At 45.0% G+C, this 11,489-nt stretch overlaps 1 protein-coding gene across 1 annotated transcript; it reads left to right on the top strand.

Moving 5' to 3' along the window:
* Positions 1-9,480: 9,480 nt before the first annotated feature.
* Positions 9,481-9,867, top strand: LOC138925976 (uncharacterized). Its single transcript, XM_070277887.1, has one exon. The coding sequence runs from the start codon at positions 9,481-9,483 to the stop codon at positions 9,865-9,867; it is 387 nt and encodes a 128-aa protein (XP_070133988.1).
* The last annotated feature ends 1,622 nt before the right edge of the window (positions 9,868-11,489 follow it).

Here is an 11,489-nt window from a genome sequence, read left to right on the forward strand (position 1 = left end):
TAGGCCCCCCTATAAGTCCTTCATTGCCTTATTTGTTTGTTTTGCGTCCAAGGGTGCTTATTTAGAAGTAGTTTCCGACCTTTTAACTGATTCCTTTTTGTTGGCTTTTCAAAGGTTCGTTGGGCGCCGAGGATGTCCGCAAATCGTGCACTGCGACAACGCGACGAACTTCGTCGGAGCGAGTCACCACTTCGCTGATCTTCTTCGGAGAATCGAGGCCAAGGTCGACGCAGTCACGCGACGGCGAGGCGCTTACTCCCGGGCACCTGTAGATAGGCGGGCCGCTCATCGCCCCACCAGCACGGCTTGTCTCGTCAATCAAGCAAATGTTTTGGCAGCGATGGTCCCGATGGAGTACGTCTTGGGCCTACCAGGAGGACGACATTCGGACGCGGATCTGGTCCTGGTCGCAGAGGATCACCAGCTGCCACAACAGTGGCTCACAACGCACGCAACGCACGCCGGCGCGGACGGAAGGGTCAGGGTCGCGGTCGTCAGGACTAGCTCTGGAGAAAAGTTTAGGAGTGCAGCCCACAAGCTGGCGCGGCTGCCAGTGGGTTGAAGCCAGATGAAGGCTTTCAACGGGGCCGGTGTTAACGGATTCGTCGCATTTAATTAGATTTTAAATTATTTGAAGTTGTTTTTAATTTGAATTGTGTTTTGTAGTTGTTAGTCTCTAAATTTACTCTAAGATAGCTTAGGGCGAAGCGGGAGCGAAAGCTCATATTCGCTCTTGTGCGAATTTGCCCCGCTTCGCCGCAATGGATAAGTTAGGCTTAAGATTAGAGAAATATAATTGGATTTATAACGTTGAAGAGGAAAGATCGTTTTTCGTTTTCATTTTCGACATTTTTAAATATTCTTTTTTGTTATTTTTTATACCCTTGCAGAGGGTATTATAATTTTGTCCAAAAGTGTGCAACGCAGTGAAGGAGACATCTCCGACCCTATAAAGTATATATATTCTTTCAGGATCACCTCCTGAGTTGATATGAGCATGTCCGTCTGTCCGTCTGTCTGTCCGTCTGTCTGTCTGTCCGTTTCTACGCGAACTAGTCTGTCAGTTTTGAAGCTATCGTCTTGAAACTTTGCACACACCCTTCTTTCCTTTGCACGCAGTATATAAGTCGGAACGGCCGAGATCGGCCGACTATATCCTATAGCTGCCATATAACTGATTGATCGGAAATGGTATAACTTTGGTGTTTTTAGAGTTAGAGACTTAAAATTTGACATGAGAGCTATTTTTGGCAAATTACGACATGCCAAATTTCATAAGGATCGGCCGACTATATCTTATAGCTGCCATATAACTGAACGATCGGAAATGACCCAACTTTCGTGTTTTTGAAGATAGAAAGCTGGAATTTGGTACAGATTATATTTTTGGTCAGTTAATCCGACCTAAGAAATTTCATAAGGATCGGCCGACTATATCCTATAGCTGCCATATAACTGAACGATCGGAAATGGTATTTGGTAGAAATATCAACTTTCGTATTTTTGAAGATAGAAGCTTGGGACTTTTTTTTAGATTTTTTATTGTAATTAATTGGTTTCATTATGATAAATCATAATCATAAAGATCGGCCAACTATATCCGATGTTTGCGATATATATCCGGTTTTAACTGCAAGGGTATATAAACTTCGGCTCCGTCCGAAGTTAGCTTTCCTTTCTTGTTTATAGTGTGAGATAATCCCTTAAATCCCTCGTGCTTTAAACCCTGGGTCGTACTTTGATAGGGGCGGAAAAGAACTACTCGGCAACTGAAAAGGAGTACATCGCCATAGTATGGACCATTAAGCAAATGATACCCTTCCTGGAGGAATATGAGCTGCAGCAATATGATAACATCATCAGCTACTGGAAGGGTAGAATAGAAGAGGTATATGGTAGAAAAAGTAGAGTGCGTGTGGATAAGCGCGCTGAAAGACAGGATAAAAACGAACCCACAGAAATATCCTGATTACGGCGAAAAAGGCCGCCAGATCTACCGCCACGTCCCGCATAGAGCCGGAAGCCAAGTTGTGGCGTCATGGAAGTGAAAATCTCATGGATGGAAGTCATGGATGAAATCTAGAGAAAATTGTTTCAAGTTATGTAGCGAGGAAGAAGTGGGAGTCTCCCAAATAGGGGGACACGAAATTGCCCTTATTATTGACTCGGGATCGAAATTTAACCTCATTAGCCAAACAGATTGGATACTTGAAGTAATTTGCGTTTTTGATGCACCAATATCAGCTGTAGGGTGATTCGTAAACTTTTTGTCGAATAGTCGAAAAAATTTCAATAATTCCTACGTTCCTCATCTAGGCCTAGATTTCAGTCAAAATAAATTGGCCACACCGTTCTCGGCCCTATCTCGGGGGCATAGGAAATTTCTCTGCCCAAGCTCTGCCACACACACACAGTATGCATGTGTGAAACGTCATGCTCACAGCCTACTTTCTGCTATTCGTTACTAACACTAATGCGGTAAAATCATATCAATGTATTGGGGTGCCGACCACTGCTCTAAATGAAAAGGGATTAAAATTAAACTACAGATTGATCTCCAAATGGTTCCAGTTCAGCAGCCAATTCGAAGGATCCCGATAGTACTGAAAGAAAAAGTAGTCGATAAACAGAAAGGAGGTTTGAGTTGAGACATTGAATCAGTTACAGATCCGAGCTCGTGGACCTTTCCCATTGTGCTGGAAAACCGTGATGTTTGGTTCTGCCTTGGCATGCGGTGAGCAAATAATGCTACGCGTCGTTACACGCTGCTAACACTTGAGTCATTTATGAAAAAATCGAAAGACGTAATATTCTTTTCATGCCACGGCTTATGTTTGAAATCACTCGGCTTCAGAAATATTTCCAAAAATCATTTCAATCAGAAGAGTTTGAGACCGAGTCATTAAGAAAAAGATTCGGAGTTTTTTAGGTTTGGTGTCTGCGTCGGAGAATTCACAATCCAGACTTAAGCCGTTAAGACCATTGTTGTCTTACAATTGAACCGGGGCAAAGTGGAAGGAGATGCTTTTCAAAATTCAAAAGATCGACTGGCAAGTGTACCAAGCCTAGCATACTTCAACCCGCGAATCAAACTCGTCTAAAAGCAGATGCGAGTCGAACAGCGCTTGGAGCGGTGGTGCTTCCGTTCTCAGGAAATGCTTCCGTTCCTTTTATTATTGTATTCTCTAGTAAAGTTTTCTTCGACGACAAGAGACGTTATTCTCAAACAGAAAAAGGAAATCTTGCTCTAGTTTGGTCGGTTTAAAAGTTTTTTTATTATCTGGCAGGACCCCACTTCGAACTCGTGCCCGACATCAAGCCATTGGAAGCCATTTTCAAACCGACATCGAGACCATCAGACCGCATAGGGAGATGGTTACTATGGCTGCAGTCCTACTTATTTAAAAACATCTATAAGGCGGAAAAAGAAAACATAATTGAATCAATGTCCCGACTCTGCCAGGTATCTTCGTTCCACTCGTGTAATAGGGAAGTGAATTACAGCATGCTACGAGTCGTCGAAAACAGTTTTTTCCAATCGGTGACTATTTCCAAAATCGCCAAGACTTCAGCAAAAAACGAAGACTTATCGATACTGATTGAATTGCGACTCATGGAAACCAGGATCTTTAAAAACCAGCTATCCATTTCCATATAGGAGCGATTCTTTTGCGAAGACCGAAACCAATTTCCAATTGGTGACTTCAGACACATAAACCGTACTCTAGTATCAGGCGGACCAAAGAAATAAATAAACTTTTGGGGGTCGTCAAATTCTTTTGAAAACAGTTTTTTCCAATCGGTGACTATTTCCAAAATCGCCAAGACTTCAGCAAAAAACGAAGACTTATCGATGCTGATTGAATTGCGACTCATGGAAACCAGGATCTTTAAAAACCAGCTATCCATTTCCATATAGGAGCGATTCTTTTGCGAAGACCGAAACCAATTTCCAATTGGTGACTTCAGACACATAAACCGTACTCTAGTATCAGGCGGACCAAAGAAATAAATAAACTTTTGGGGGTCGTCAAGTTCTTTTGAAAACAGTTTTTTCCAATCGGTGACTATTTCCAAAATCGCCAAGACTTCAGCAAAAAACGAAGACTTATCGATGCTGATTGAATTGCGACTCATGGAAACCAGGATCTTTAAAAACCAGCTATCCATTTCCATATAGGAGCGATTCTTTTGCGAAGACCGAAACCAATTTCCAATTGGTGACTTCAGACACATAAACCGTATTCTAGTATCAGGCGGACCAAAGAAATAAATAAACTTTTGGGGGTCGTCAAATTCTTTTGACTGCCTTTTAATAAAACCAAGGATATCTTTGGTCTTATTAACCATTGTGAAAATATGGTCGGCAAATTTAAGTTTTGAGTCTAATAGAACACCAAGATCATTAACCTTAGTCAATTATTGTAAGGCAATCCCATAAAGAAAATTCCTAGCCTGAACGATAAAAAACATAGGTTTACTTTTTATTGCATTAAGTATTAAATTTTACGCTAAACTCCATTCATAAAAATTTTTGAAATCGGACTGAAGTTTGCTTTGTGCAGAAATGGAATTGTATTGAAGACAAAGCTTAACAAAGTCTGCATACATAAGTACTAGCGAGTTAGTTAAAGCAGAGGGCAAGTCATTAGTAAAAAGAGTAAACAGGAACGGCCCACTTCCTTGAGGGACTCCAAATGTGCCACGGACCAAGCATTTAAAAAAAAAGTGAACATTTTTAAATAAGACTTTTTGAGGTCTTGCATACAAGTAGCTTGAGAGCCACGTATGGAGGTCTGTAAGAAATCCCAAAAGATTCAGTTTACTAAGCAATAGTGAAGGGAGTAAACTTAGTAGTAGTGATTGACTGAATCGAATGCTTTACTGAAGTCTTTGAAAATAACATCAGACGGAAATCCCTTTCGGAAGACCAAAGGCACTGCAAATGAAGAGTAATTAATTTTTTAAATCACTTAGGAATTGCCCACAATTAAAGATGGCTCTGTAGGTGGCATCATGAGACTATTCCCCTTTTTTATGAAAGGGAATTATAAAATATTCCTTTCAGCTAGGGGGAAAAATTGAGGTCTCCAAGGATAAGTTGAAAAGTCTTTGGTATGTCAAAGTTTGCACAGTTTGCACACTGCAGAATTTAGGAAAGGAGTGGTTAAAGGGTGACCGGACAGCTGGCGACGGACTCACCTGCCGAGCGAACCATAATACTCCCTGGATAGGACACTAGGAGGCCTCCGCGAGGGCTCGGATGAGCCGCCAATCGCCGAGGGATGCGGCCCGAAGAAAGCTTTCTCTTCCAGGAACACTCTTTGCGACACCTTTCTCCTGGGTCGAAGGAGCTAAACAAACGTGGCTGCCCCCACCAGAATTGCGCAGTTCATGGCAGCTGATCGTCCATCACCTGGGGGAAGCCCTAACAGTGTCTGTCGGTAAAGAGCGCTAGCTCCAGACCAAGGGCACCAGGGCTGCGAAACGTCGCAATGAGGCGACTGCAGGAGCCCGATAGGGGGCGTCAGAGAATTCTAGGCACATCGATGTAATGCAGTGCAGAAACACCCAACCGCAGCATGCACTATCCATGCTCTATCCACTTCCCACATCCCCCCACAAAAGGTTGTAAATTTTTGATATTGAAGTGTTACCGTATAAAAAATAAACCAAAATCGTGTGTTATATACCAAAAATGGTATTTTTCCAGTCCAGTATTAAAATACCAATGATTAAAGTCAACTGTTTGCATTTGGCTTTATTTTTTAGAGTGTTTTCAAATTAATAATTCTTGAACTTTGAATCAAAAATCAATCTAGTTTAGAAAGGCTAGTCATGCTCCAGGTCTGTACCATTTGTTAATACATATATTTTGCCAAATTCGTGCATGTCTTTCTAACAATTTTTAGTTAAAGCAAGTTGTGTTCGGACAAAACTTTCGTAATAAAAGTTTAAGTTTGGAAAGAGTTTTAAAAAATTGTTTCGATTTGATCAGTAAGTGTTTATATTCATGTTGTAGAGCCATTAATTCTTAATTCAGAACATCTAAATTCAGTAGCGCCTTTTAGCTCCTTTTTAAAAAATTGCAATTTTTAGGAAGGAAGGTTACAATCAGAAATGCGGTGCCGCTAGAAGTGTGGTGCCAAGAAAAATTTGGGGCGGGGGTGGGACACGCCTACTTTAAAAAAAAACAGAATTAAAAAATGTTGGTTTGTTTTTAAGTTATTAATTAACGCCATGGCAAATTCCCCACTATGCACAGTTTGGGCAAGGATTCTGGAGGCGCTAAACAACATTCCAATTCAACCTGCCTCACTTGGCCGACCTGGAAAGAAACACTACAAGTGCAGAAGATGCAAAGAGTGCCAAAACAGGAAACCCGTTTAGAAAGAGCAATAAAATGCGGCTCAGCAGCAGTGCTGCCAACTTTTCCGGACAATAAAATGATAAACTAACTTTCCAAGCCTGCTAGAAAAGGCTAGATCAAATTTAAAGAAAACCAGAAAAAAAGCCATTTTAGTTTTGTTGTAGTTTTAATGAATATTTTTAACTGAATATTGGTAACTGAACATTGATAGACAATTATCGAGCTCAATGAAATCGATATTTCCCTCAGCAGTGTAAGAGTCGTTTGTACCAATCATGTTCAAGTTCTTTTGAGGCACTTCGAAATTGTGGCCACATTTAGTTGCCCGTCGCAATGCATAACTGTGAATAGACATTAATGAATAAGTAATAAGAAGTTTGTCGGATCAAACAGCAAGAAACTAGTTTAAATAATTAATTATTAACCTAAGCATTGTTGGTCACAAGCCGACACCCTTTCGGCCGCTTGGCTTTAACTAATTCGGCATGCTAGGTTTAGATGCATCTTAGGTTTCTTAGGATGCATCACTAGGTTTAGAGCATCTCCTCAGCCTATTATCGAAGGTTGGCGTCACTCTCGTTCGTTGTCTTTTTGAGGTCGCACCCTTCATTGGATTTCACTCATATATATACATATATATATATATATGTATTTTTTTCTTATTACTCCTCTCGAGAGCTTAGGGGCTCTACAAGGGTTCTCCGCCTAACTTTATTTGGCGCTGTTTGTTTTAACGTGTCACTGCTGATGTTTTCCCGGGCTGCTTCTAGGAGTGCTCTACTGCGCCAGGTCATCTTTGGGCGACCCACTCACTGCATTTTCTCCATTTCTCCTTCAAACTGCGCCAATTTGGTTGATTCCATTAAAGTCCTCACGTTCCATTGTCCAATTCGTGTCCGTTTCTATGTGCGAATGGTCGTCCACGGGTTGGGGTGGAGGGGGGGGTGGTTGGTTTCTTCTGTTGTATTGTTTTCGTTAATCAATTGTTTTTCAGTCGATCCGGTGATTAGCCAGGTGCGACCAATCCCAGAGGTGGGGCTGCCACCTGTCGATATACCTGGGAGTACCCTTTTTCGACATCACATGTTTAGTAGCATCGGAGAAGAGTCCACTTTGGAGGTCATGATTGTCATGAGTGGGGTTCGAACCCACGACCCCACGCTTAGCGTGTAGCTACACTACCCACTAGGCTATGGGGTATGCCAAATTTCCTGCCAGCAGCTAGCTCAAAATTTTTCCTGCATTTGATGGTTGAAAAATGCCAGATCTGGCCGGTAAAAGGCTATGTTGGCAGCACTGCTCAGCAGACACAGGCGGCCCAGAAGCAGTAGAAAACGATGCGCCAAAGAGGCCCCGGGAGATGCTTAGCCCGGACAAGGACCAGAGGGCGGTTCCCCCGACGAAGAATGCTTAACGGAGCTGGGCACGATAGTGAACGAGCTGCTATCGTAGGTCACGGAAAAGAACAAAAGGCATATTTCCGCGATGCAAAGGAGCCTGATAACTGGATTGAAGGACATCCACTTCATTCTGGTCAGGAATGAGCATGCGGAGGAGGACCGGCCTTCATGCCCAAGCCAGTGTACGCCAGATGCGAGAGAGCCGGTATCGAAACCCGGGAGAAGGAACAGCAGACTCTTCTGACGGAGGACTCGAGCAGATTCGTCTGGACGCATGACCAGGCCGTGCAGACCAGCAGCAGACCGAACAGCACGGGCCCTTGGAGCGGTAAACCAGCAAAATACTGCCCATGCGTCAAGAAAGTGAGGAAGAGGCCATCATTGCTATGGGCAAGGTGAAGGTTGGGTGGACAGTATGCCATTTGGAGGAGAAGGATACCATTGCTTGCTACTACAGGTGCCTAGGGATACCGCACATGGAACGCCAGGAATGGCTGTTGCTTCCGCTGCGGAGAGAAGGACCTGTAAACGGGACCCTCGGTGCTTCTCAAGTCCGGAAAGATGTGAGGCATCAGAATGGAAGTAGATGCTGCCCCATGTCAGTGAAAGGAGGTGGACTAAGGATGTCAGCATGCTAGTGCTTCAGCTGAACCTGAACCACTGCAGGGCGGCTCAAGATGTACTGGCGCAGACTGTGTGGGAGGCGATGGCGGACATAGCGCTCCTAAGCGAGCCCCATAGGACTGGCTCAGAACCTTTAGCAGAGCCGGAGCAGGATCCATCATAGATCTAACCTCCGCAAGCCCCTTGCTAGCGACTGGCGCTAACTGGAAGATAAGCAGCAGCTTCACGGACAGCAACCACTTAGCGATATTGTGCTCAATTGGAAGCCCGCAAGAACGACCGAGGGAACCGAATTCACGAGGCTTCAGAGTCGGTGCGTTCCAGGTGAGGAATTTCACCAAGGCTGCGCGCGAAATCGGTAACGTCCCACCAAGCGGAGCCAACGAAATGGCTGACACCCTTGCATCTAAGCTCGAGGCGGCGTTCATGGCGAGCTTGCCGTTGCGAAGCGGCTACCGCAAAAACCACGCTTCTGTTTACAGGTGGAGCAACAATATTGACTTCATCCGAGCGGAGTGCGTGAAAGCAAGGAGGCTGATGCAGCGAGCGAGAGGCAGCGACAACTTTGAGGAGCGGTACCTAGCCTTCAAGGACCGTTGTAGAGCACTGAAGGAGGCCATCCGAACTAGCAAGAGGAAATGCCTCCTGGAGCTATGTAACTCGGCGGAGGAAAACACATGGGGCAGCACATACAGGATAGTGGGTAAGAGGCTGCGCGCAGGAGGCCAGTCCCACACGGAACCGAACTGAGGACCACAGTGCGAGCGCTGTTCCCAGCCGGCAGTCAGGTCGCCCCGCTACGCACCCCCCCAGCAAACAATGAAGTGGCTGAGGTCGTAACGGAAGAGGAAGTACTGGCTATAGAGAGAGGCTTAGCCCCTAACAAAGCACCCGGCCCGGATTCGGTTCCTAACCGAGCTGGCTCTGGCGCTGCAGCCAGGCAGCTTTGCGGAGCTTTACAATAAATGTATCCTCGAAGGCACTTTTCCCACCAAATGGAAGGTAAAGAAGCTCCTGCTGCTCCTCAAACGAAGAAAACCTAGAGAGAAGGCGTCGTCCTATAGGCCAATCTGCCTGCTGGACACAATGGGCAAGGTCGTCGAGAAGGTGATCGTGGCGAGACTCGAAGCTGCTATAAAGAATGCGGGAGGGCTGTCTCCCAAGCAGAACGGGTTCCGGAAGGGAAGGTCGTCAGTGGATTCCATAGCAGCGGGGGTTGGCATTTGTCGCAACGCAATAGCGGGAACCAGGTGGAAGGGTGGCTCCAAGCTGTACTGCATAATAGTCACCCTGGACATCAGGAACGCATTCAACATGGCGGAATGGGGCAAAACACTGGCAGCCCTAAGGCGGTCTTACGTTTCCAGTGCTATAATGAACTTTGTAAGTAGCTACTCCAGCTGCAGAGTGCTACTTGTCGATACGGACATTGGCACGGAGTCCTACGACGTTACGGCGGGTGTGCCCCAATGATCGGTCCCAGGACCGCTGCTGTGGAACTTCATGTACGACGGGATCCTGAGGTTGTTGCTCCCAGCGGGATCAACAAGACGACGTAGCGTTGGTGGTTGTGGCCAAGCATAGGGACGAAGCGGAGAGAGTGGCAAACAAGGCGATTGGGGCAATGTTCCAAAATGCTGGACAAAGCCTAGCCCCCCAAAAGACAGAAGCGGTGCTGGAAACAGCGACGATTCAGGTCGGTGGAATGGCAGGAACCTCCCAGCGGACCATAAAATACCTAGGGGTGATGATCGACGCCAAGCTCTTCTTCCGCGAGCACCAGGGCAAGGCTTTAGTCACTACCAGAGGCCTTGATAGGGTCCTTCTCAACACCAGAGGCCCGAGGCAGAACAGGAGAAAGCTCCTCTTGCTCCAAATCTTGTTTGCAGCGGTCATCTGGGCTGAGGCGATGAATACGCCCAGGTATAGGAGAGGGGTAGATGCAGAGTACAGGGTTGTAGCGTCCGGCTTCATTGGTCATTGCGGGGATGGCCCCGCTGAAAGAGCGCGCTCGAAAGCTCAAAGAGCTTAATGAAACTCGCGCTCGTTGGGAAGAGGACAAGGAGAGGTCGCTCACAGCGTGGCAGGTTTGCTGGGACTCATCGACGAAAGGACGATGGACGCACACTCTCATCCTCATCCTTAGAAGGTGGGTGTTCCGAAGCCACGGGCAGGTTGATTTTTACCTGACGCAGGTCTTGCAATATTATCCTGGCACATCAATTTGGCTTTCGAAGAAACTACGGAACCATCGAGCAAGTGAACAAATTAACATCCAAATACGAGACTAATCGCTGAAAAAAAGTGTAATCATGTAACCATTAGCAAATGGTTCGGTAATTCTCCTTGTCGAGCATCTGAAGTGTCGTTTCTTTTAAGTTTGTCAGTGACGTTTCGTGAAAAGTATTTTCCCAGGTCGTAGCTTATTGTTTCATGTAAGCTTGTAGTGCATGCAGAGACTCAAGTAATGTACAGAGAGGGCGGCCCGACTAGTCACTGCGAAGCTAAAGCTATCGATAATGGAGGGGGCGGTCCGACATAGACATTGCGGAGCTAAAACTCTCAAAATCAATTAACATCAATTAACTCTCAACATCAACGACGTTAATATCAACATAAAACGTCGTGCTGCTGCCTGACCTGACAATAACTTAAAATATATTTAAGGCAAAAATAAAAGCTTATAAAGGCTTGGAAGCACAATTGGGCTCATACTCAAATTCCTTTTAGTATAAGTCAACTACATCTGTTATTTGCAATATAGGTATATTAAATCCTGTATATATCATCATACTTATATTTAACTGCAAGTTAACTGCAACCAACTAATTTCGGCTGCGCTCTATGTTAGCTTTTTAAACCCTTGCAGAGTGTATTATAATTTTGGTCAAAAGTGTGGAACGCAGTGAAGGAGACATCTCCGACCCTATAAAGTATATATATTCTTGATCAGGATCACCTCCTGAGTTGATATGACACACCCTTCTTTCGTTTGCACGCGGTATATATGTATGGTAAGTCGGAACGACCGAGTCAGTTTCTTTATGAATGCTATTTTTGGCAAAATAATAGGTCATGCCAAATTCATAAGGATG

The sequence above is a fragment of the Drosophila bipectinata genome, chromosome 2R, assembly GCF_030179905.1.
Source record: "Drosophila bipectinata strain 14024-0381.07 chromosome 2R, DbipHiC1v2, whole genome shotgun sequence".
Classification (NCBI taxonomy): domain Eukaryota; kingdom Metazoa; phylum Arthropoda; class Insecta; order Diptera; family Drosophilidae; genus Drosophila; species Drosophila bipectinata.

Coding starts and splice junctions, on each gene's coding strand:
- LOC138925976 (XM_070277887.1), top strand. CDS start 9,481: ATGGGCAAGGTCGTCGAGAAGGTGATCGTGGCGAGACTCGAAGCTGCT.